Source organism: Vitis riparia, chromosome 18 (assembly GCF_004353265.1).
Source record: "Vitis riparia cultivar Riparia Gloire de Montpellier isolate 1030 chromosome 18, EGFV_Vit.rip_1.0, whole genome shotgun sequence".
In the NCBI taxonomy this organism is placed as follows: domain Eukaryota; kingdom Viridiplantae; phylum Streptophyta; class Magnoliopsida; order Vitales; family Vitaceae; genus Vitis; species Vitis riparia.
The window spans coordinates 5,688,500-5,713,694 of record NC_048448.1 but is presented as its reverse complement, the minus strand read 5'-3'; the positions used below and the strand labels follow the sequence as shown (position 1 = coordinate 5,713,694).

The 25,195-nt window shown below is 37.8% G+C and overlaps 5 protein-coding genes across 9 annotated transcripts; all 5 read left to right on the top strand.

Moving 5' to 3' along the window:
- The first annotated feature begins 191 nt into the window (after positions 1 to 191).
- Positions 192 to 7,463, top strand: LOC117907965 (hepatoma-derived growth factor-related protein 2-like). Of its 3 annotated transcripts, none has more exons than XM_034821652.1 (8): positions 192 to 625; positions 1,439 to 1,604; positions 1,731 to 1,822; positions 1,909 to 1,951; positions 2,093 to 2,149; positions 2,328 to 2,382; positions 6,281 to 6,882; positions 6,971 to 7,463. In XM_034821652.1, exons 2-8 carry the CDS (start codon positions 1,461 to 1,463, stop codon positions 7,112 to 7,114), a joined length of 1,137 nt encoding a protein of 378 aa, XP_034677543.1. In that variant the 5' UTR covers positions 192 to 625; positions 1,439 to 1,460; the 3' UTR covers positions 7,115 to 7,463. The 3 variants fall into 3 exon arrangements, with proteins under 3 accessions (XP_034677543.1, XP_034677545.1, XP_034677544.1); XM_034821653.1 differs by lacking the exon at positions 192 to 625 and adding an exon at positions 632 to 1,112; XM_034821654.1 differs by lacking the exon at positions 6,971 to 7,463 and having other exon boundaries at positions 6,205 to 6,373.
- Positions 7,464 to 11,841: 4,378 nt separating this feature from the next.
- On the top strand, positions 11,842 to 13,306 carry LOC117906837 (transcription factor bHLH30-like). Its single transcript, XM_034820074.1, has 3 exons — positions 11,842 to 12,317; positions 12,450 to 12,647; positions 12,734 to 13,306. Exons 2-3 carry the CDS (start codon positions 12,453 to 12,455, stop codon positions 13,202 to 13,204), a joined length of 666 nt encoding a protein of 221 aa, XP_034675965.1. The 5' UTR covers positions 11,842 to 12,317; positions 12,450 to 12,452; the 3' UTR covers positions 13,205 to 13,306.
- Positions 13,307 to 13,410: 104 nt separating this feature from the next.
- On the top strand, positions 13,411 to 17,977 carry LOC117906836 (beta carbonic anhydrase 5, chloroplastic-like). Of its 3 annotated transcripts, none has more exons than XM_034820073.1 (10): positions 13,411 to 13,471; positions 14,204 to 14,322; positions 14,408 to 14,475; positions 15,241 to 15,414; positions 15,507 to 15,555; positions 15,712 to 15,825; positions 15,943 to 15,996; positions 16,698 to 16,780; positions 16,891 to 16,996; positions 17,652 to 17,977. In XM_034820073.1, the coding sequence occupies exons 2-10, from the start codon at positions 14,233 to 14,235 to the stop codon at positions 17,853 to 17,855; spliced, it is 942 nt and encodes a 313-aa protein (XP_034675964.1). In that variant the 5' UTR covers positions 13,411 to 13,471; positions 14,204 to 14,232; the 3' UTR covers positions 17,856 to 17,977. The 3 variants fall into 3 exon arrangements, with proteins under 3 accessions (XP_034675964.1, XP_034675963.1, XP_034675962.1); XM_034820072.1 differs by having other exon boundaries at positions 13,465 to 14,033; positions 16,894 to 16,996; XM_034820071.1 differs by having other exon boundaries at positions 13,465 to 14,033.
- Positions 17,978 to 19,388: 1,411 nt separating this feature from the next.
- On the top strand, positions 19,389 to 19,868 carry LOC117907269 (protein PELPK1-like). Its single transcript, XM_034820756.1, has one exon. It carries the CDS (start codon positions 19,389 to 19,391, stop codon positions 19,866 to 19,868), a length of 480 nt encoding a protein of 159 aa, XP_034676647.1.
- Positions 19,869 to 23,427: 3,559 nt separating this feature from the next.
- LOC117906838 (protein PELPK1-like) lies at positions 23,428 to 24,261 on the top strand. The gene has a single exon (XM_034820075.1). It carries the CDS (start codon positions 23,431 to 23,433, stop codon positions 23,959 to 23,961), a length of 531 nt encoding a protein of 176 aa, XP_034675966.1. The 5' UTR covers positions 23,428 to 23,430; the 3' UTR covers positions 23,962 to 24,261.
- The last annotated feature ends 934 nt before the right edge of the window (positions 24,262 to 25,195 follow it).

Here is a 25,195-nt window from a genome sequence, read left to right as displayed (position 1 = left end):
AAATGTTCCAAAGAGATTCACAAAGGTCGGAGTTTTTTATATGTGAGTATTGTACAAAACGAAATGCTAATATTTTGTTTTATCCAAGGTTTCTATTATTTTAATCATCCAATAGAATAATGTGCGGTTTTGTTTTGTTAATGGATGATCCATCATCCACTATTGTTGGGTTTTTTTGCACTTTTTTTTTTTGCCAAAACGCGCCGTTTCAGATCTCGATCGCTTCGAAGTCGAAACGGCGCAGGACATGCGGCGTCCGGGAATTCTCTGCTACAGTCGAGCAGACTTCAGCATTCTACTGCTTGTTTTGGAACGACGCCGTTCTGTGGGACGAAGGAAAATGAAATAACCAAAACTTGAGGGTCGATTGTGGAGAAATTAGGGAAGGTTGAGGGCATTGAGGGGTGAAAATCAGAAAGAGGACTCCCTTGATCTACAGTAGTAGTTTCCCGAAAAACGAAAAAGGAAAGAGGGGCGGGAAAGGCGAAGGAAGAAAGGGGCGGCGTCAAATCAGGAAGTGACAGAAGCCCATAAAAGGCTGGCCCTTTACTCTCTCTTCCCTCCAGTTTCAATACACCCTTTGGGTCCGAAGCAAATATTTTCTCCATCCCCAATCTAGCTTACTGTAAGTACCCTTCTTCCCTAGGCTTTCTCTTTATGAGCAGTTGGGCTATATTGCCTCATGAAAATCTCAAAATATTGTGGCATTGTTGGTGTGATATGGGTCTGGGAAAGTATACGACAATCTGCACTAGCCACTAGTTTTGTTACTTGCCTTCTCCTTCCATGGAAACAACAAAAGGACACTGACGTGAATGAATTTTGAAAATAGTTTGATGGGTTTCATTTAGAATAAACTGAAGTGCAACAGATATCTCCATGATACCCACAAACAATGGGTTTCCTTATAGACTATGGCCTCTGATGGATTTTTATGGCATGGTTTGGTGAAGGGTTTTTCTTGCTAGGGGTGGCGCTTAAGATCAAGGCCTTCAAGAGAGAACCCTCTTATGATTTTCCATCGGGTTTCCCTTAGGTGGCCATAGTTATTGAAACAAATACCCCACCTAAGATTTTGCGTAAATTCGTGGATTAAATTTTGGTGTTTCATGGTAAGTTAGATATTTAATTTCCTTTTATACAATTATGATTGCATTTGGGATGGTGTTAAATATTTAGTGCAAGGGAGTTGTTATTTATGCTTTGTAAATAATGGAAGATGGGTTTTTAAGTGTCTATAAGTCTATTCCGGCATTTTAATAATACGCTTCTTTAAGACTCTTTTAGCATGATTGCATCACTGTATATTATTGTTTTTTTCCCAAATTTAAAACAGTATAAACCAGTACAAAATTCTTATTTTTGTTACTTAAATTTCTCACACGTGGACGGTGAGTTGTGCTTGTAATTCTTTCTGATGCACTTGCTTGCAAAATAGATAACAAGCTACAAAGTTAATTATGAAAGGTAAACGTCTAGCAAGTAGTAAAACTCATGTTGTCAAGGAAGAGGAAGAGAAAGCAGCTGATCAATTGAGGGGAAAGGCCATGCCTGGGGATTTAATATGGGTCAGGCTCCGTGGGTTATCATGGTGGCCAGCTCAGGTATTTGAATTGCAATGTCTGCATGGTTTAGTCATTGGATGATATTTTTATACCACCAGATTATATTTGGCACCAACTTAGCTGTACGGAACAGTTTCTCTGTTTATTGACTAATCTATTTGACAGGTTGTTAATGAGAATGCTGTGAGTAGAAGCAATAAACCTGGTAATAGATCAGAGGATGAAGTTCTTGTTCGTGTGTATGGAACCTATAACTAGTGAGTGGCTTTATCCTTGATTGACTGTTTTCTGTTTTCACAGCTCTTTTACATTTGTATAGTTTGAAATCTTGTGTCTCTTGCAGCTTGTATGTGGATCCAGTGAAATGTCGTTCTGAATTTGAGAATGTAAGTTCCAATACATAACCTCATTCATGTAGTCTATGATGCTGTTAAAATTCATTCTATGCACATCTATTTTTTTCTTTTCACTAGCTCCTTAGAACTTATCATTTACTTGTGTCTAAGATCATATCTTTGAAATCTCAGATACTCAAGCAGAATAATGGTAGTTACAGAGAAATATTTCAGAAGGCTCTGGAGCAGGTAAACTCACCCCACCACACACCCCCCCCCCCCCCCCCCCCCCCCCCCCCCCCCCTTCCCCTTTCATTCATGCTACTTGTAATAAGGATATTAGTGTGGTAAATTTGCATTCCTTAACTAGAAAACGGTTCTAGATGCTTGGGGTTAATAGTTTCTCCTATTCTTTGGATGTCTGTAGGATCTTCCTAGTGCTAAGTGTGGTAGATCGAAGGGGCGAGGATCCAAATCCAAAGGTTGGCTATTTTTTCTTATTGTATGGGTTGTGTTCTTTATGATTACTGTTTCCATGGACCACTTCTCCCTTTGCATTCATAGAGCTAATATTTATTAGTTGAACATTGAATACAATTATGCCTAGCTAATAACGCGAGGATCCAAGTCCAAAGGTTGGCTATTTTTTCTTAATGTATGGGTTGTGTTCTTTATGATTACTCTTTCCTTGGACCACTTGTCCCTTTGCATTCATAGTGCTAATATTTATTAGTTGAACATTGAATTCAGTTATGCCTATCTAATAAGTGTTAGTTGAATCTAATTGTACTTTGGGTTTTGTAGTTAGGACAGAAACATTGCAGTATAAGCCAGGAATGAGGTTTTAACAAAATATATATGTTTATTATCATATTGTTGTTGAAATGGATGCCCGATAAAATAAATATTGATGAAAATTTTGAATGGAACTTCTGGTTATGCTAGAAGGGATTGTAAAGCAATACTAAAAGAAAATCTTTACCATATCCACACATAAAACACCACTTTTATATGGTTTCTAGTAGCTAGATTAACATAACATCAAACCATGGAAATACTGCATATTAGTATTCTTTTCTTTAAGTAGTTACAAAATTTCATTTTGCTATGACCTAAAGGCAGAGAACTAAATATAAACATGGTATTGCAACTAGGACATTATGTGTTCTGGTAGAGAAATAATTGTAAGCACTATTAATAACTCTTGCAAAAAATGCGTTAAATTGATTAATATGGTTTTTTTATGCTAGGATTAGAGGATATCTCACAGGCAAGTTGTCCTATATGCATTTATAATTAGTGAAATCATTAGATTGTTTCTCTCCTAGTTAAAGTAATTGTTAAATCAGTTCCATTTCAATTTGATTCCCAAAGTTTGAAGTGGTATTTCAATGAGTTGTTTCCTTTATTGTCCACAGCTAATAGATCCAATGTGTTGTTAGCATAAGATATTTAATGTACTCTGGCACTGTTGTTGTCAATATTGGATTTATGTTATTATTTACCTTATTTGCATCAAGTGGGGAATTAATTTTTGCAAGGTGGGCCAATCGAGTCTTTGATTCTCTTGGCTGTATGTGTTTTTTTTTTCCTCTCCTTTTCCCCTCCTTTTTACTGATGATTATTGGGAGAGTGCCTTTTTGAGAATGCAGCAAGGCTTTGATTTTCTTTGTTCCTCTTTTTTGGTTCATTATTTTTGGAAGAGTGGGAGGGAGGATGCTGCCTCATTGGAAATAGGATTTGAGGTGCTTTGGGTGTTCTAGGTGTTCAAGTGGTTTGATTCAAGACAGAAACCAGTTAACACAGAGATTAAGAGAAAAGAAAAGAAAATAAGTTGAGGAATAATAAAGAAATATGGGCAATCAATCTCAGGTTTCCCAAGTAAACTTGCTTTTTGTTGTATATGGGACACTGGTGGTTTTATGGCATGGTCTCTCTTCAAATTGTAGCAAGGATGCATCCCTTAATTGTGCTAATGAAAAATTTATTGCACAAAGTAGAAGGGTGAGGCACTGGTATTCTTTCGGTATGCCGCATACTGATCAGGAAAAAAAATAGATCCAGCAAAACTAATGAAGGCTATGGAAATCTAGCTACTCTCAGGAGGGAGCATCTCTTACCATAACCATTTTGGGCTATTCAATTTCATCTGACGTAACCATGCTGAATTTAAGTGAGACTGAAAGCCACAAAAGTTGACCCAACTCTGCCTTGTGCATTTTTAATGGAACAGCTTTCTTTTATAGTTTGGTAGATCAGGTGTACTTCTGATATTTAAGCTTCCAATTGTCTGGAGCCTAGATCTGCAACGCATTCTAGTACTTTTAGGACACCAGATTTACTTCCTTCAGAAGAAAGCGGTGCTGTGGTCATGGTTAACAAAATATTGGCCACTTAATCAATCTAGGATGCTGAGTATTGGAATGGCCAGGTGGAGGTGGTAGTTTTTGTTTTTTTAGGCATGATCTTATGTTTATAATAGGAGTTGAGCGTTGGGATGGGGGGTGCTCTTTTATCAAAAGTTGTAGTATCATTTGAAATTGTTTTGTATTTGCTTTCAAATGTGGAATAGCTGGTGGAAATGAGATGTAATTTTCATTTTTCAAGTTGACTTGATAATCTCTTGATAAATGTTATTCTTGATTATAATTGCATTTATACTTGCAAAATAGTTTACCTAACATCATCTTTGTTTCTAGCTACAAACTTACAATGACATAACAAACCGTGGATATCTTTGCTAGATGATGAATCAAATGGCTGACACATCATATGGACAATTTTATGAGAATCATAAGTAGAGAAGAAGGATAAACACCGTGGACCTATAATTTCCATGCAGTTAGCCAGCCTAAAATAAGTACACTGCTGCCTCTCCTTACATCCTATTATTCACCTAATATGCTTGATACTCATCAGTTTGGAGCTGGTCAATACAATCACTGCTAAGATGCTCTTTATTGTGGTTAGCTTTGCCTTGTTTGTGTAGGCCATTTTTGTTTGTTGCTTGTTTTGGGTTGTTTCTGTGTATACTACCTGAATACATAGGGTGCCCCCCTCCTTTTAGGTGCATCTTAATACATGATCTTGTTGTCTAAAAAAAAAAATCAGTGCTACTAAAATATTAAAACCGTGTTTAGTTCAATGGATTTAGAAAGAATTATGTGGCAAACTTACCTCATATTGAATTATAACTTGGCTCAATGGCCTTCCTCTTGTCCTTATTTTGTGTGGATGAAAACCAAATCTTCCGGTTACTGGTGTAATGTATTTTTGTAATGATAAAATAAGCATATGGAATTTATAGAATACAGGCTTTCAAATGCAGTTGCAGTTATCTGTTGACTTGATATTTGTTTAGGATTAATCCATTCAACATTATCCTAATTGGCTTGTTGATATGGATTTAGTTTGAGACTTGGATTATAAAGAATGAACTCATGTTCACCCAAAAATGTGGAGAAGAATTAATGAAATGGTACCTTTTTTCACAGAAGTCATGGTATAGCTATTAATATCTTCACAATTTTACTCTCTCCTTTGTTTTTATTTTTGGATATATTTGCTTTTTACCTAAAATAAAGCTCTGATTTTTCCACAATCACAATTACTTAAAACAGAGAACTATGTATTCTTAATATAGCCAACATACACATACATAAATATAGTTGCGTTGCATTCCTGTGTCTACATTTTGGGTGGTGGATATCCAGCACCTCATAGTTGTGTTGGAATGATACTCATTTGCATCCATATACCATAGATTGTTGTTCATCTCATCACTACTCATTAGCGTTTTGTTTCAATTGATAATTTATTTAAAAAAAAGAAAAATCTAATAATTGGTCAAACAACGTTGTGCAGAAAGAAGTAGAATAGTCTGCTAAAGATGAAAACTTGAAGTAAAAATGAACTGAAAACAACCAGGAAATAGAAGCTTCCAAAACTGTGAGTTTGGTTTTGATCTTTTAGCATCCTGTTTTCCTTGGAAACCATATGCTTATTTTCTAGTATGACTGCAAAGGCAATATATATAAAACTGTTTTCAGACATTTGGTGCCTCAGAAAAACATCATCCAGCTGTAAGTTTTCAAGGAACTAGAGCATGGAAGGCTGATCTCATTGCTAAAATTTCTAAGGTCAATGTTTCAAAAAAATTGAAGGAACAAAGCAGCTTAGTGTTAAGAAGAATAACTTGGTGGATAATTGAACTTTTGTGAGCTGTGGCTGGTTACATTTTTGCACTTCTTTTTATAAGTTGTGTTCTGAACTTGCATTGCATTTCCATACATAAATGGTCCCAGGCAAAGTTTTCTCCAAGAAGACAATTGCCTGGCAATTTAAAGCAAATGATGGTAAAGAATGGCAATTTGCTGACAGAAAGTGCTGAGGAAGTGGAAAGCAAAACCTTTAAAGAGAATGGGGAACTGAAGAAACTCAAACTGAAGAGGCCAAGTGCCAAGTGGGAAGCAAAATGCAAAACCTCTAAGCAAAATGGGGTGCAGAAGGAACCAAAGCCAACTAGCCTGAGCAATGAAGATGATACAAAATGCAGAACCTCTCAGCATAGTGGGGTGCAAAAGAAACACAATACAAATAGCTTAAGCACTGATGCTAAAAAAGAAGCAAAAAGCAAAACTGTTGAGGATGCAGGGTTGCAGAAAAAACTTGTGCCAAATAGCCCAAGTGCACGCAAGGAAGCGAAAGGAAAAACTCCTAAGCGAGATGTGGTGCAGAAGAAACTTGAGTTGATTGATGCAAAAGAGCAAAGCAATACCCCTACGCAAGATGGTGTACTGCAAAAAAAACGCAGGCCAAGTAGCCAATGCTATGAGGAGGCATCAGAAAGCAAAACCTTGAAACAAGATGGGGCACAAAAGAAACTCAAGCTAAATAGCCCAAGCACTGAGAAGGAAGCAAAAAGGAAAACCTCTAAAAAGGATGACATGCTGAAGAAGCTCAATTCGAATAGCCCATGCACGGTTAGTAAGCTCTCCTTTTTTTTTCCCATTCTCTGTAAGCTTGTACCTTCTACCACATGTTGATCCATAAATTTGAAACTGTCCTTAGGCAACATCTTCAACAAGGAAGACTAGTGAAAAAATATCTTCAAGGAAGTCTCACATACTCAATGCACGGAGAATGAGAGTTATGCGGAGCCTTGGTCTCACTGCTCCTTCTGGATCTCCATTTGATAGAAATGGACATACTTAGCTTAGCTAGGTATCTTTTAAAATCCTCAGAAAATTTTCTGTTCAGTGGCATGGTATAGGTCCACTAATTTTTGCAAGTTTCATCATTGTGTGACTAGTGAGAATTTTTTGTTTATACCCAGTTTGAATACATGGTCATTGGACTTATGCTCCTTGCCTTTTTTCTTGTCCTGTGCAAGGCTTGCACATAAGGTTTGTGAAGGCCATGTTAATCTTAACTCAATATGAATTGAAATATCCCATCTGGATGTTGGGTCTGGATTCTGTGAATTGAACTATGTGTTGTTACCTTTTTGTTAGACTTTGTGAAGGCAATGTTAATCTTAACCCAATATGGGTACTTTCTTTCAGTAGATGGGTGATTGAACAATCTTCAACGAGTAAGAGCTCTCTCTCTCTCTCTCTCACACACACACACACACATGCATGCATATGCGCACACACACATGAACGACATGCTGATATGCCCACGCAATGATTAAAGACCATATCTGATCCTATGGTTCACAAACTTCCAAAAAAATCTAAAACATGGTTTCTCTTCAACATATGATCTGAACTGGCTAAAATAACTAGGAATATTTATATACTCTTTTTTTGTGTCAAGGATTAAACTACTTCTCACCAATAAATTCTATACTGTGAATGGTTGTAATTTTTATTAATCATTTTAGTTATAACGACAAAGACTTAGCAATGGGATGATATTAATTACAGATTTTGGTTACTGAAATTAATTGAATGTCATGGATATGTTGTTGAAACTGAATGCGTTGTGAAAATTTCATTGATCTCCTTCTGTTGTAGAAACTAGTTGTTATGATTTGGGTCTGTCCAAGTACAATGATATTTTGTGCACAATTTTATGGTATAATGTTGTATTTATCTCTGGTAATTAGATGAAATGCTATGCACTGAAGCATACTGTACATGATGTAACCAATAGGAAATAGATTATCCTCAAGAACTTCATGGATTATTGGTTCAACAGTAGTTTGACTAGTATGAACTGTTACTAGTAACTTTTGATTTCATAATAGTTGAATATTGTAATTGGTATGTGCTTTTCTCAGTTTTCCTCCCTTTTATGGTGTCAAAAGTCTTACATTTGAAATTGTTGCAGGAAACCTTAATCTTGATGTTGGTTACAATCTGATGCTGCTTTTGTGGTGTGCACATAGACCAAAACCAAGAATGTAGTTTAAAAGGAAAATTATGATACAGACTACTGTGTCATAGTCTTACCAACTCATACCATGATTTTATGTCTAGATCATACACCATGCGAGTTGGAATCACTCCTTGAGGAATGTTTCAGTTCCTGTTTTGTCTTTGGCCCTTGGTGATGTTAGACAAACATCCAACGGATGTCTACAATCAAGTTGATGAGGTAGGGTTTTTATCTTTTAGGGTTTAAGGAATAAGGGGTAAGGTTTATGACAACGGATATATATAGAACAATAGAGAGATAAAAACCTTAGAATCTCATTAAGACAAAAAAACTGATATTATTTAATCATTTTATCTTGATTTACATTCATTAGCCTTATTTATAAGCTTTTCTAAACAAATCCAAATTTTACTAAGATTCTAATAACATATTTCGCTTAAATTCAAATTCTTCTATAACCTAACTTTAATAATTAGAAACTTCTAATTTAACTTCAAAATGGGGTAGGTTTTTTTATCTTGTAGGGTTTTAAGTAAAGGAACAGGGATAAAGTTTATGACATAGAATCTCATTAATACAAAAAAACTGATATTGTTTAATCATTTTATCTCGGTTCGAGAGGCTCGACTGCTGGTTGGTCACGAATCTGGTCTGATTCATCCATTTAGGTCGGGCAGCCTTTGAACCAGCATCGAAACCGCCGGAACAGGTTGACCTGGCTGGTTTTGGCTGAACCGAACAGTTCAAAAAAACCCCCTTCTCTTGTCCCCATTTCCAGTTCCGCCTCAGCCGTCGTGACCCTTCTGCTCCTAGCGTGCGCCTCCCGCCTCAGCTGGCCCCATCTTCTGTTACCAGCCTGCGCCACCCCCATCCCCACCCCACCACCACATCCTTCTTCTGCTCTGAATATGCTCCAAGCCTGCGCCCCCACCACCCTCTTCTTCCTCTTCTCCTATTACGCACTGCCTCTCTTCCCCCTTCCTTTTCAGTTGTCCTTTTACTTCCTCATCGATTTTTTTATTTTTATTTTATTTACCTTATCAGTTTATATCCATTATTATTTGTTTTATTTTATATTTTTTTCACTTTATGATTTTAATTTAAATTAATGAAAATGTTATAATTTTAAATAAATTTATGATTTTAAAATAAGTTTTGGATTTAAAAATAAATTTAAAATTTTGATTTTAATTTTAATTTCTAATTTCTAATTATTTTTTTTTCTGATTTTTAAATGATTTTATGATTTTCAAATAAAATTTTATTTTTAAATAATATATACATTTTTATTTTTATTTTTATAATTATTTTTAATTTTAATAATATATAAATTATATATTTATGATAACACCGATTCAATCATGATTTGATGAATCATGAATGGATAATTTTTTCAGATTCGATTATGAAAACATTGTTTATTACTTTCATTGCCATTCTTGAGTAGGGAAATTCATTCCTATCACAAGTTCATAAGCATGGACGGTGAAGGGAAGGTTTTCAGTAGCTTGTACATATTTGAGTGGGGTGGGGTATGGGTATTGGGACAGCAAGGTTTTTACTGTTCCCATTCCTGGTTACTTTAAGCTTTGTCTCAACCATTCTGTCTGCTTTTTTCCTTTCCTCTCCTCATATCTTTGCTTTCCCCAGCCTTTAAAAGTCTGAACTAGTGAAGAAATCCTCATCAGAGAAATGGATGGTGGTCAATTTTGAAGAGACTAGGCCCCCACACTAGGGTCAGGGAATGGAATATAAAAGGACATCAGGTCTTTACAGGGGGCCTTCCGTTCTTTTCATTCCTGCTCTTAATTTTTGAAGGTAAAAAGCCTAATAGGTAGGTGGGGGATGGGTGTGAACCAAAAGGGTTGTTCATGCCTTAAACCCCATGTCTTCCCTAACAAATATTTCCATTAAGCATATATAAATTTGAACTCAAACCAACCTGATCTGGGGGTCTGACAAGAAGCTTACATGAATATTGAAGCTTGGTTGATGAAGACAAAGGAGGCAGGTACAGTTGTGGACCCAAAGTGCAAGACAGAATGAGGGATGGGAACCTGTCTGTTTGCAGTGTGTATGTAGACGTCATCCTGGTAGCCAAGAATTAGGAATTTTGTTCCTGCACTGCCTTGCTCTGCCCTGACCTCCTTGTCTCTCCTTGCCTGCCATTAGATGTTGATCTTACTCTTTACTTTTCATTATAATAAATGGTGCTGTGGGGGCCTCGCATCCAGAGCCAGAGCCAGCATTGCCTTTCTTCACCTGTTTTGAGCGTTCAGACGTCCCTCCTCATTCAACACTAATTCATCATAACAGGCCGCACGTTTTAGCAATCTATTATTGTATGCAACTCTAGTTGTAATATATTTTTGAGAAAGTAACATTGATTTTCTTGAAAAAGCATTCCAAGTATCAACAGAACTTTGGATGGATATTCATGTATGCATGCTTCTGCATACAACTAGGGGCTCTGGGATGGCACTGTGGAAGAAGACAACCTGCTGAAATTTGAATTGATACGTCCGGCGGATACATTCCATAATAAAGGACAAAGCATCTTATATTTTGCTTCCTTTGAACTATTCACCGACTGTTTTATGTATTAAAATCGCAAAAATCCACAAATAAAATTGCCATCAATATTATTATTGCTAATGTGCTGGGAAATAATAACCAACACGTAACATAAGGCGCTTCCTTCCTCATTTTCATCAAAATCTTCCAACCCACATCGGATTCCTTTTTCACTTTGAATCGTTTTCTCTCGAACGAACCTTTGCTAATGTTGCTGTGATTGTCATGAATCCCAGCACGGGGGTCCTTTCTGGGTTGAAAGAAGCGAAAAGGAGGAGAACCAAGTATTAGGATGGAGAGCAAGGAAAGACATCGAAGGGCCAGGAATGAGAGTGGGTTCAAGAACGGACGGTGGAGAAGGTGACCATGGTTGCCGAGGCTAAAAAAAACAAAGAGGGTGAAATATAGCGTGGTGACAAAGGCACAAAGGGGGTGTTGTCGGCTCATGATCGCTGCTGTCACTTTTGATTCCCTTAGAAAAGCTGTCGGCGCCGCCGTAATATGTTACTGTTCATTGAAAGTGATTGTGCCACGTTTCGCCTTTCCACGCCTTCCGCCAGCAGCAGCAGCACCACCCAGCACTCACTTGATCCACGTCGATGGAGTTTGGAGTGCGACTCCGACTACCTTTCTTTTCCACCTTCGGACCTACTTTTGCCATGTTACATTGCCATTTGCAAATGATCTTTCATTATGTGCACAAAAAGCGTGGTGGATAGTTGATACACACTCCTATTCACGTTGGGTCTTGAAAGGACACCCACCAACAACCACACAGGTTTACGTACGCCAATAAGTCCTTTAGGTGTGGAAATTGTGACCAAATCTAGAATTAGGATGGAGCATTATGCTCCACTTTATCAAGGCATTTTCAGTGAAATCCCCACTAGATAAACGAGAATGAATGAATGAAACAAATGGGCATTTCACCTCAGAATTATCAAATGCTCCTACACCCACCGTTATCAAATACACTCGTCGTCAATAATTTATTTGAAACAACTGAGTCTAGATATGTACTTCGAAAATGAATCCCAAGTCCCAAGTCCCAAGTGTGATCTCACATACTCTTCTACCTCATTCTCTCTGCAATCACCCTGTTATTACTTCACTCTTCCCTTTTACCCATCTTAGCTTTTGGTCTTATTCCTCGGGTAATGGGTAATGGGTAATGGGTAATGGTTCACCTTTTTTAACTGTCCCCGGTAAAAAAAGAAAAGGGGGGGTGCTTTCTCTCCAACACCTCTCATTTTCACTTTCTACCACCACAACCAGTACACTACAAGTTCACTACTTCAACTTGAGCTTCCAATTCTCCTAATATTTTTTTCTCTTGGCAACCCCCTCTTCCTCTTTCTTAAAAAAGTCGGGGGTTTTTCCCTTTATTCCAGACAGACTATATCTTCATCTTGGAGCTCCCTAATCCCTATCATATCTTCTACTACAACAATTAATTGAGGTTCCATTCAATATTTACATCGTTAAGATTCTTTTATGTGCCATGTGTAGAAACTCTTCATTTCTCTCAATATTTATTTTTTCATTTTTTCATTTATTATTATTATTTTTTAAAATCTTGCTTTTTGGGTAGAAAATGCTTCCGTTTCAAAGCTACTATGAACCTGTTCAGCGGATGAAGTTGAAGTTGGAGGATGGGGATTCAGGAACAAAGGTGGAGGGAAAATCGACGGCTGCATGCAACAGCCACAGCGAGGCTGAGAGGAGGCGCAGACAGCGAATTAACGCTCACCTCTCCACTCTCCGCACTCTCCTCCCTAACACCACCAAAGTGAGTGATGCTTTTTCTTTGTCTCGGCGTTGTACGGCTAATTTAGTCGCACCCTCTTACATTTTCAACTACTTTGTTCTCTCCAGACAGACAAGGCGTCGTTGCTGGCAGAGGTGGTTCGGCACGTGACGGAGCTCAGGAAGCGCGCTGCTGATGTGGCGGAGCAGAACGGAGACGGATGCTGCAGCGGCGGTGGATCGGAGTCGTGGACGTTTCCTGGAGAGACGGACGAGGTGACTTTGGGGTACTACGAGGGAGATGAGAGGCTGATAAAGGCGACGTTGTGCTGCGAGGATAGACCGAGTTTGAACCGGGATCTGACGCAGGCAATTGGCTCGGTGAGGGCACGGGTGGTGCGGGCTGAGATGGCGACGGTGGGAGGGCGGACGAAGAGCGTGGTGGTGATGCAGTGGGGTGGTGGTGGGGAGGCTGAACTTGGGAATTTGAGAAGGGCATTGAAAGCTGTGGTGGAAAATCGGGCTTCGGGTTTTGGGTCCACCGGGGTGTTCCCACTTCACAAGCGCCCTCGTTTCTCTACTTCAAACGCTTCTTCTTAACCCTTGATCAAATACCAGTGTTTGATTTAGATTTTTGAATTTTTCCTTTTTGTATTTTGTTTCTAAATTCTAATACACACAACTGTACAACAACGTTAGCTATTTCCATTTCCAACCTCATTCCACTCGTTTAATATTCACAGTTTTGAGGATGCTTTTCCAGACAACATGAAAGGCTCTTTCCTACAAAAAAAAAAACCCATTGACAAAGAGAAAAAATAAACAAAAAAAATCTGTACTACAGATGCAGCAGCATATTTGTTTCAGGTAGAAATAGAACAGTGCCTTTTCTTTTCCATTAAGTAATGATTATAATTCAATCCAAAAATTCCACTTGAAAATTGTGCTAGGGAGACTTTAATTATGTACTTCCAATAGCCTCTAAAAGAGAGACAAAAATGCAGCATACACCTTATGGGGAGATGCACTCTACGAGGAAATGTCTATCTTGGCAAACAAGGATGAGCTTCAAGAATCAAAACTATTGTCAGTTACGTGTAGAATGGAAACATATGTTTTGGCAAATCAAAGAAAGCTAATAGAGATGCAAGACTGTCCTGGTCGGTGACCCTTCAAAGGGTCTAATTTTATGTGGGCATTGGATTTGGATAAGAATGCCATGAGTGCCTTTTTTTTCACTTTTTTTTTTTTTTAATTTAATTTTTTTTTTTTGGGTCCTCGTGATATTTCCTCACATGGATAAGCATGTACTCATCTAAATATTTTAGTTTCTACAATCATATTCTATAGTAAGTATTAAATATGGGTGGTGGTAGTTAAAAATATACCAAACTTGAGAGCGGGAACAGAGCCATGCACTCGCGGATCCGTAACTACCTTTTCTTATTATTTATTAATTTATTATTATTGTTTTAGTCTTGAGTCTTGACATGATTTTGAACCGTTATAGTTTTGTATTTTTCATGATGATCTGTTGATTATCGGAACCCCGGTTTAATATATGTGGATTGAAAACCCTAATTTGGTTCTTCATCCCAGGCTCTGGAATTCGTTGGATTGGATCAACAATGGCAGCTCTTCGACCTTCTTCTGTATCATTCGATTCTTCTGTTTCCGGACCCACTAATTCCTTCATGGGTCTTCTCCACAAATCGCCTGTATCTCTTTCCATTCATTTGCATTCTTATTCCCTCCACTTTCCATTTTCTTTTTCCCTTATTGATTCTTCTGTTTATTTTGCAGATCTTTGATTCTCGGAAGAAATTGGTGAGAGTTGGCGAAACCCATTTGGGATCGTTACCTTCAGTCAAGTAAATATTTCTCTTAATCTTGTTTTTACTTCTGATCTGGATTGCATTCTTCATCATTTTTTTTTCTTTTTTTTTCCTTCCCTTGTTCCCCCTCTTTTCTTTTGGTTTTTGTTTTTGTTTTCGTTTTCGAAGTAACCCAATCAAATATATGAGGGACGGTTTGATGCAAATGTGTGTGTTTAGTAGGAGACGGGAGATGGGTGCTTTTGTGTTGACTCAAAATGAAAAATAACTTTGTGAAGAGAAACAGTGCTAGCAATGTCCGCACTTCTTCCTTCATACACTTCTATCAAATAAGAAGAGTTTCTTCTGAATGCTGCTACGGATTCTTGATTATCCTTTTCTGTTTGTTAGGCCGCATTTGGTTGTAGAATTGGCACCTTGGAACTGGAAATTGGAACCTTTAGTACTAATTCAGCATTCTGTTACTTTCTGTACAATTGAAACATCAAACAAAATCCAATTCTCACTGAACAGATACAGCCTATAACTGTTTTGATCTTTTCATTGTAACTTACATAATGGTCACATCATGTAAGCATTTTGTCTTTGGTTTGGGGAACCTTTCTCCTTTCTTAGATTTTTTTTCGGCACAAAGCTTCCTGGTGATGTGATTTATGAGAAACCTCAAAACAACTGTAATTTCAACAATAACCTGAAAGATAAGACTGTTCCAGAAATTAACTTTTCCATGTGACTGTACTTTGATTAGAACCTAGGAATACTTTAAGAATTGCACTCACACTTTGGCTTCTCCACTTGTAGGAGAAATTTGGTTTCAAGATTGGAGGCTTCAAGTGATTCATTGGGACGTGGTCAACACCTTACGAGCAATAAGATGGGAAATGAAATGGAAAGTCTGGATAAAACTGATCAGGGACTGGATTTTTTTGAAGAGTTGAAGCACAGGTTTCTCTGTTTCAAGAAGCAAAAGTACCTGTAAGTAGCAACTAGCATTGAAATGAAGGATTTCCTGGATTTAAGAGAACTGTTTTGCCTTTTATCTGATAACTAACTCATGCTTTGAACAGGGAAGAACCAGAGCACTTTCAAGCTCTTGCCAAAGCTCAATCTCCAAAGGTATAAACATACTCAAATTTTTTAATGATTCTCTATATTTAGCAGACCTTTTGGCCTTAAGTGAAATCATGATTAAGCACACACTGTTATACTCTGCCCTATTTTGTTGCAAATAAACTTGGGCAGTTATATTTAAACTGATAAGTTCAAGAACAGTTCATGGTGATCGCTTGTGCAGACTCGAGGGTATGCCCTTCCAACATCCTTGGTTTTCAACCAGGAGAAGCATTCATGATAAGAAATGTGGCAAATCTCGTGCCCCCAGTAGAGGTATCGACTCATATTTTTATTCAACTTTAACTAAAAGCCAAGTTACTGAACTGCAAATTTTCAATATGATCTGTTATTCGAGTTTAACCAGTCATGTTAATTTTTATCTTTCTGCAGAACGGACCATCAGAAACTAATGCTGCCCTCGAGTTTGCTGTGAATACTCTTGAAGTAAGTGATTCCATTCGATAAATCTCTGAACTTCTGGTCATTGACAGAAGCACAGAATGGTGTGTCCTTGAGGCTACAGTATGAAGTGTCTCTGACCCCTCACATTCATTAATTAGAAGCCTTCAGTAATTTGCTTCTTGAGTAATGAGAATTGTAGCAAGAGGGAAACATCCATTGCTTTGACAAATTTATGATTCAGAGATTATTCAGCACCAAGGATAATCTCAAGTTTTGGGCACATATGGGAAAATATTGCTGGAAACTTGGGAAGCTAATTTGTGCTTCAAAATACTTGACAAAAATATAAGGTTTTTACAGGAAAATTTTGAGTGCGAATTTAAGTGGGAAGAAGCAGTGAATGTTAGCAAACTAGAGGCATGCATTGTTCTTCGAAAATCTTTAATAATGCAGGTTGATTTTGAAAGTTTACTTCTATTTGGGGTTACATGCAAAATTAATGATCTTCATGATTAATATTACCATGCAATATATGATTACTTTGTCCTTGTGCTGCATACACTGAATATAAGGTCGGCTATAGATTTTCCCTTTCTTTTTTTCTTTTCTTTTTTTTTTCCTGAAGAAATTCAAAGATTTCTGTTATATTGCTTTCACTTTCACATGCATGTTCTCCATGATTGTATAAACTTTTATTTTTACTTGGGAATTGGGAATGACAAAATGATTATTGCTTTCTCTAGGTTGAAAATATATTAGTCATAGGACACAGTAGCTGCGCAGGAATTGAGACCCTTGTGAGCATGCGAGATGATGTGAATTCCAGGTTCTGTTTGGCAACTTCTTTTCTTTCTCATATACCCATGACTTGTGGTTGCTTGATCTTCAATGTGGTTTGTGCTCCAGTTTCTTATCACAGTTCATCTCTATTTTCAGTAGCTTTGTTGAAAATTGGGTTGCCAATGGGAAAGTTGCAAAATTAAGAACAAAAGCTGCTGCCGGCCATCTTGGCTTTTACCAGCAATGCAAACACTGTGAGAAGGTTCCTTTTATTTATCACACTCTTTCTGAACTGATTATTTGATATTTCTACCTGATAAAGTAGGATCTCCTGCTGTCATAAATGCTTTGCTTATGATATAGTCAAATTAACTCAAACTTGCTTAAATATTGGACTAGCTTGGCAAAAAACTGGTCAGGGTTGAGCTTCATTCTGTCTGGAAGTGTTTGAATCTTGCCAAGCTTAACAAAATTTTAATACATTTAGAAGAAAAAAAAATGACAGTTTTATATGATTGATTTTGAGTTACTGAGTCAACTCTATTTTGCCCCATAAAAGGGCATGAATTTTCCCTTAAAGTTGGTTTTCAGTCTCAAGCTTTAGGCAGTCTTTGTAAGCTCTTGAATTTCATTTCTGTGGTAAGTTATGTTTGAAAATGAGGCATAGGCTGATAAAAGAGGTGTCTTACATTGATTGATCTTTATCTGATCATATTATTTCTTAAGTTTGAACCAAGATATATTTTTGGTAGGGTTTTTTCATCAGTTAATCTAAACCTCTTTGCTATTCTAATCATGCACTATGTGAATACAATAAAGCTCACAGAGTATTAGTCTTAGAAGAACAGTAGAACTAGCAAAGACTGAGTCTTAACTTGGTGGCTATTGAAGTGAGTTTTACTCATTAATCTTTACAGGAATCAATCAACCACTCCTTGCTGAACCTGCTAACGTATCCATGGATAGAAGACAGAGAAAGGAAAGGACTTCTTTCTATCCATGGAGGTTACTATGATTTTCTGAACTGTACATTTGAGAAGTGGACAATTGATTTCAAGAGAAGCAGCATTGAAAAAGAAGGGCCCAAATGCTTGGTCAAAAACCGAGCATTTTGGTGCTGAGTTTCTACTTCTCTATCCCACAAGCGAGATTTTCACCATTGCATGAGAATGTAATTAACTTCTCTTTGCTTGTAAATATAGAAAATCCATTTGGAATTGAAAATGGCATATGTTTTCTCTTATCTCTTCGACTCTTCCCCCCACTCGCCTGCTACTTCTCTTATCTCTTATCTCTTTGAAAATGTCATAAGGATTAAAAAGGAAATCACAGGAACAGCATAGACATCGTACAGCATTCAATTATTTATTAGGAGGTTTTTTTAGCCCAGGATATCTCTTGGCAAACTCATCACAAGCTTCATTGCAAGCAATCATGTAAAACATGATTGTGCAATTAAAGAAATTCTATATTCTAAATGTTTCATCAAATTACTTCTTGGTCAGATTCAATGATATTCTATATAATTTTGTATAAAATTAAAAGCATACATAAACTCAAAGTTCTATTTACACATCCCATCTATCCCTTTGTAACCCTTATTTTTATTTTATTTTTTAAACATAAAAGGACATGTGAAATTGCTCAATGCCTCTCATCTTCTAGACTTCTACCACACCCTGAACCAACCAAAACCCTAACCGGAATCCTCATATGTTCCCTGTTCATTTCCCTCACCTCCATATCTTCCTCCTCTTCCATTCAATTCTCAGCAATAGCCATGGCCGTTGCTTGCTCTGTTTTATTTATTTCTTTGTTTATTGTTTTTTTTTTCCTTAAAAAAGAGCAGATAATTCTTTGTATGTTTCTATATTGCTACTAGGAAGTGAAATATTTGCACTTGGCAAAGAAGTCCAAAGCCCACAATCCATATGGCTTGGGCCTGGGATGCCACTCAGCCTTAACTGTTATGTTGCTTGCATATGATACAGTAAAGTTAAATTTTATTTGCTCTTTTTCTTGTTCCTTTTTTCTTTCTTTAGGATGCCATTTGGTTACTGCATTGTTTGTTTGTTTGTTAATTATTGGGTATTCAAGAAATTCCTTTGTCCTTTGTACCAGTTGTTATCCTAAAAATAATCTTTGTTGAACGAATTTTTAATCCAATCTTTAAGGCATTGGTAAATATTAATTGTTTAGAAGCCTTACTGGTAGAATATTTTTCAATCAATAAGCTCACATGGGAAGGTTTTAATCTGCTGGTTGATAAGTACAAATCCTACATCGTACACCTGGGAAACTAGTCATTGTAATCAACAATCCAATCAGCAAGATGTTCTTCATTCACATGGAACTAGTAGTATATCAATGAAGATAACACCAGGCAGATGAACTTCTATTGACTTTAATCAAGATCCCTGCTACATATGGCAAAACCCTCCACCAAATCTATTTGATTATTTGGAAGTGATGGATGAGAAGTTCAACTAACAACACAAAGCTCTTCCCTATCCCAACAACTCAGCTTAAGTTCCCAATCTCATAAACATCATCCCTCATCTATAAAACCCCAAAGCCAACCCCTGTATGCAAACCATTCTCAGAAGAAACTTCTACCATCAATTCAGAAGCCCAAGTCTTTTAGCAATTCAGAAATGGCTCATCACCATCAACCATCCATTCTGTTGCCTCTGCTGCTCCTAACTCTGTCCCTAATGAGTGGCAAAGAAGTTTTTGCATCTCGTCACCTTCTGGAGGAAACCACACTGCCTAAGGTTCCTGAGCTTCCCAAGGTAGAATTGCCACCTCTTCCTACACTCCCCACTTTGCAGAAACCTGAACTGCCAACTCTTCCCAAGGCTGAGCTTCCACCTCTGCCTCATGTCCCAACTCTACCAGAGCCCACGTTGCCAACTTTGCCCAAGCCTGAATTGCCTACTGTTCCACATGTCCCAGCTTTGGAGAAGCCTGAACTGCCTCCTTTGCCAAAGCTTGAGGTGCCAAAACTGCCAGAAGTCCCTCCTCTACCCCATCTACCTGACCTGCCTAAGCCAACGCTGCCTAGCATCCCTACCCTTCCAAAGGACATACCCTTCCCTTCTCTTTCCCCACCCCACTCAACCACCAGCCCTTGAGCTTCCGGTGCATATTTTCATATAATCATCACACGTCTTATTAGCTTTTGGATGGAGTAGAGATTGATATGTGAAGAAATCCTTAATCCTTAAAGGCCAGGGTTGCATCCTGGTTCATATGTGTGTGGGTTGGTGCTGATAGTTGCGTGGAGTCTGTTTTCATTTATAGTTTTCTGTTGGCTTGTGTTGATTTGTGATTGTGGTTGATTTTTGAGGGGATGTCTGATGTGTGAAACTGGGTCATGTTTGAAGTTACTTGTATACTCTCATGGTTATTAATTATTTATGGTTCCTGTTTATCTCGCAAATTCCTTTTGATGTGGAACTAAAAGCATAAACAATAATCTATCTTTTGGTTAAATGTTCATAACACCCAGAACAAAATTGAGTTAATGGAGCGGTTTGCAACAGCCCACGGTGTGTTTGGGCATCCCATCGCCCATTTGTTGCCATGAAAGGGAGGCATAAACCATTAAATGATGATGAAGCCCTGATGACTATCTTGTGCAAATATAATATAATGATCATAAGAAGAATTGGGTTGGAAAAGTGAAGGAAGAATGACTTCTAATGCCTGCCATTAAAATACATTCTTAAGGCCTATTTGGAGCCATGGAGATTGCAATCATGAACTCATTGCATTTGTATTTTAAATGACAGTCAAGGTTTACCATTCCAATTATGCTCTTTCTGTTCTTTAACACTGAAGTTAACATAATTGAAAAAAACAAAAAAAAAAAACTAAGGTTAATTGCATAATTTCAGGAATTTATTTCAGCAAAAAGGCAAGCTTAACCATATTTTGATGATTCATAAAAATTATCAGTCTTATATTATAATGTGGGTTACTGAGTTAACAGTGTGCCGCCCACCAAAGGGCGCTGACTTTTGGCTTGGGTTAGAATTAGAATTTCAGTCTTCAAGCTATAGGCACTCTTTGTAAGCCCTTGAATTGCACTTCTCTGGTAAGCTATGTTTGAAAGTGAGGCGAAGGTTGATAAAAGAGCTGATTTGATCTTCATCTGATGGAATCATTTAGGAAGTTTGAACTTGGGTACGTACTTGGTTGGGCGTTTTCATCAGTTAATCTGAATCCTCCTCTTGAATGCTATTATAATAATGCACTATATGAATGCAATAAATCTCAGGAGGGCGCTAGTCTTAGAAGACCAGTGGAATGGGCAAAGAGTGAGCCTTAAAAAAAAAGGGGAGTTTTCCAGGTGGATGCTATGATTTTCTGAATGATTTCAATAGAAGCAGCATCGAAAAACAAGGGGGCAGATACTTGATGGAAGATGGAAGATGGACCATTTTGTTGCTTAGTTTCTAGCTTCTTTCACCATTCCACAAGCTAGACTTTCATCTTTATGAAATGAAGAGACGCATTTCCAAAATTACAGCATTACTCCACCAAACCTAATTCGGTATGAGATGGTTGTCACATGGCCTTATACTTGAGCGGAAGCCCAACCCAAGTTCACCCCTGCCCATACCACATAAACAAACACTGGGTTTCAAATCCTAATATATACTGCTAGGCCTGGAGCTTCGGCCAATGGCCTGTAGCTTGTATGAAATTAAAGTAAGAAGTGCGTGGAGTGTGGTGTGGGTGTGACAGAGACGCGACAGCATCTGCACCGTCATGGTCACGGTTGTCTGAGATTGTGGGTACGAGTACAAAAGGCAAGCCCACAGTTTTTCTTTCGCTCTTTGCAGTACTTTCTTCCTCTTTTTTCTGAATCTCGTGAAGATCCAAATCTTTGTCGTGGGAGCCTTTACAAGAAGGTTTGATTGCACTATAACTTGCCAGTCAACCAGTGTGTATCTCAATGAAGATTGAGATCCAAAAGCCTACTAGTGTTGCTTGACCAACCCCCTCTTATTCAATATATTTCTCAAGCATCATATCCATACAAAGTTTTGGTTAAATACTTAAATGTTGTAAATCCTGTTCATACTTGTAAATTCCTTTTGGCTTTTTGTTTTTAGTGATGATCCCTTCTTTCTTTAACATTTTGACTTGCTGTGCCTGTGTCACAGCAACCTACACTTTTTGATGCACTTTTTGAACATGATCTTTCCTTTTGAACTCCGTATCTCTATATGTGATAGTGCCACTGCTTTCTCTTGTCGCTTCCACGACTCTCAGGTCAATGCTTGTTTATATTATTTGTGCTAATCAAATTACCTCAGCAACCCATTAAAGCCTAATCTCCAATTCTATGCACCCACCTTCAACAATTCCACTTTATCTAATCCCTTATTATTTTACTAGTTGACCCCATTTTGCCTTGAACTCCTTTGTTAGAGATAATGACATGTGTTGGGTTGGGTAATTCATGACATGTATACTACTCCACTGTATGCAGAGACTTATCTTTTAATATTTTTGGGACTCAACTTAAATAACTTACAGATGTTTGTAGTATGTAAAAGATTGTTGGTGGATCAGAACATACACAAGCAAGGCTGCCATTTTCACAGGAATCACATGGTATGACATTATATATACATATATATTTCATCCAGTTAAAGTCATTACAGTTCTCATGCAACATTAATTGCACAGTGCAGGGCATATCCATTCTAAAGTGCATTCAATTGATTCATTCCGGTTACCACAGGGGAAGCTGGACCCTGTTGGCATCATCTTTACCTTACCTGCATCCTGCATATGATACTTCAAGGCTTCAAGAAAGTTTATTTGCCAAATTAATTACCTTCATGTGAATTATTCCATCGCCATTAGTTTTAATAATGATGGGAAGATGGTTTCTGCAATGAGTCAAGGCAGGGCAGGCTACTGTTCAATTCAGCTTCAACTTCGGAACATAAACCTAGCTGGGAGCCTTGGTTATGATATGAAACCAATTGTTAGTGAGGCCGGAGCATGTATAGCTGCCATACCCCTCTCTTTCTCCTTGATGGTGAAAATCCAATAATTATGAAAAATAATAAATAAATGAATAAACCGACATCATAGGGGCCACAGCAGGTTAGATGAGGAATACCTGCTCACATAGCATGTTTTATACCATCTCAAGACTTGTTCACTTTGTTGGGCAGGGATTGGTTTACTTTTATTGCAATTATTTGGCCCAATTTATTATTGAAACTAATGGGAGAACAATGCATCCCATAACAAACCTTTTATATGTTCCTTTGTTGAAAGTTAAATATTTGCAGATGGTGAAGAATCCAAAGCCTACCAGCCAAATGGCTTGACGTGTGAGATGTCAATAAGGCTGGTTTTTATGTTGCTGGTATGTAAATTGGTGAAGTTTTCTTTCATCTGCTATTCTACATTCAAATTGTAAGGTTATGCATATTAATGAGGATAATTCTAGGCAGCTAAACTTCTATTGACTTTGATCAAGATCCCAGCTGAATATGGCTAGTCCGTAGACCAAATCTATTTGATTATCAGGAAGTTATGGATGAGAAGTTGAGCTAACAACACACAACCCTTCCCAACTACCCAGCTTAAGTTTTCATATATTCATTAACACTGCGTCACGTAAGTATCATCCCTCCTTTATAAAACCCCTAAGCCTACTCTTTCATGCAAACCATTCTCAGAAGAAAAGTTCTACCCTCGTTCAGAATTCTCAATCTTTTAGCAATTCAGAAAGGGAAAATGGCTCATCACCATGACCAATCCATTCTGTTGCCTCTGCTGCTCATCACTCTCTCCCTAATGAGTTGCAAAGAAGTTTTTGCATCTCGTCACCTTCTGGAGGAAACCACACTGCCTAAGGTTCCTGAGCTTCCTAAGCCAGAATTGCCACCTCTTCCTACACTCCCTACTTTTCCTAAACCTGAACTCCCACCTCTACCTCATATCCCTACTCTGCCAGAGTCCACGTTGCCAACTTTGCCCAAGCCTGAATTGCCAACCGTTCCGCATGTCCCAGCTTTGGAGAAGCCTGAACAGTCACCTTTGCCAAAGCTTGACGTGCCAAAACTCCCAGAAGTCCCTCCTCTACCCCACCTACCTGACCTGCCTAAGCCCACACTGCCCACCGTCCCAACCCTTCCAAAGGACATTCCCTTCCCTTCCCTCTCCCCACCCCACTCAACCACTAGCCCTTGAGCTTCCGGTGCTGAGCTTCATATCATCATCGCACCTCTCATTAGCTATCGTATGGAGTAGAGATTCTTAAAAACCAGGGTTGCCCCCTGGTTCATATATGCGATATATTGGTGCTGATAGTTGTGTGGAGTCTGTTTTCATTTGTAGTTTTCTGTTGGCATGTGTTGATTTATGATCGTCCTTGATTTGTAAGTTTCTTGTATACTCGCATGGTTATTGATTATTTATGCAAATTCCTTTTGAAGTGAACTAAAAGTGTGAACAATAATCTACCCTTAATGTATCAAAGGATTGCGGGAATCCCATGACCCAAAATTTGTTGTCGTAAAAAGCAGGCATAACCATCAAATGATAATGATTCACTCAAATGAGTTTTATCTTTTGAAACCTTGATGGCCATGTGGTAACAACGTAATACAGGGGGGGAAAGTTGAATTGGGGTGGCTGCCCATTAGAATACGTTCTTGGGGCCAAGTTGAAGTCATGCTGATTCCAATAATCAGCTCACTGCATTCTTTTTTTTCAAATGATAGACGAGGTTTACCATATCAATTATGCTATTTTGTTTTTTACCCAACCAAAACAAAAGGAACTCGAGGTTAATCACCTAATTTGAAGGAATCTATTCAAGCAAAAAGACAAACGTGGTGAACAATTCATGGGAAAGGAAAAGGAACTTTCAATGTAGCAAAACCATAAGTCCTAAAAATTGTTGACTTTTCTCTACTACTCAAACTAGCTCGAGTTCAGTAAAAGCAGAAATTAAGAGGAAAAAAAAGAAAAGAAAAGAAAAGGTTCACTCTCGTCTTCCACCAACCATATTATATACAGAATTCAAAGATGGACACTGGTAAAATGGGAAAGGTGGGGCTTTTTTTATTTCCCCTGTCATTTTTTTTGGTGTCATTAGTCAACAAAAGTGTGCATCTTTTGCAAAGTAATGATTTGTAAAATTTGTATTACCGACAAAAATTATTTCTAAGACACTCAACCCGGGAGATTGTCAAAGCTAGATGGGTATGGATGCGTCTGATAGCATTTGCATGAATAAAAAATATCATGGTGATTGATCTTCTGTCCATTGTCCAACAGTTGCAAGGAGGAGATGTTGTTTTCTGCCTTATAATAATTATTGTACTGTGTTTTTTTGTGCTTTCCAAGTGATTTAGTTTACCTAACTAGGCTTCTATCCACTGCCACCTTGTCAAATACGGAGGAAAAACAAAATCCATCA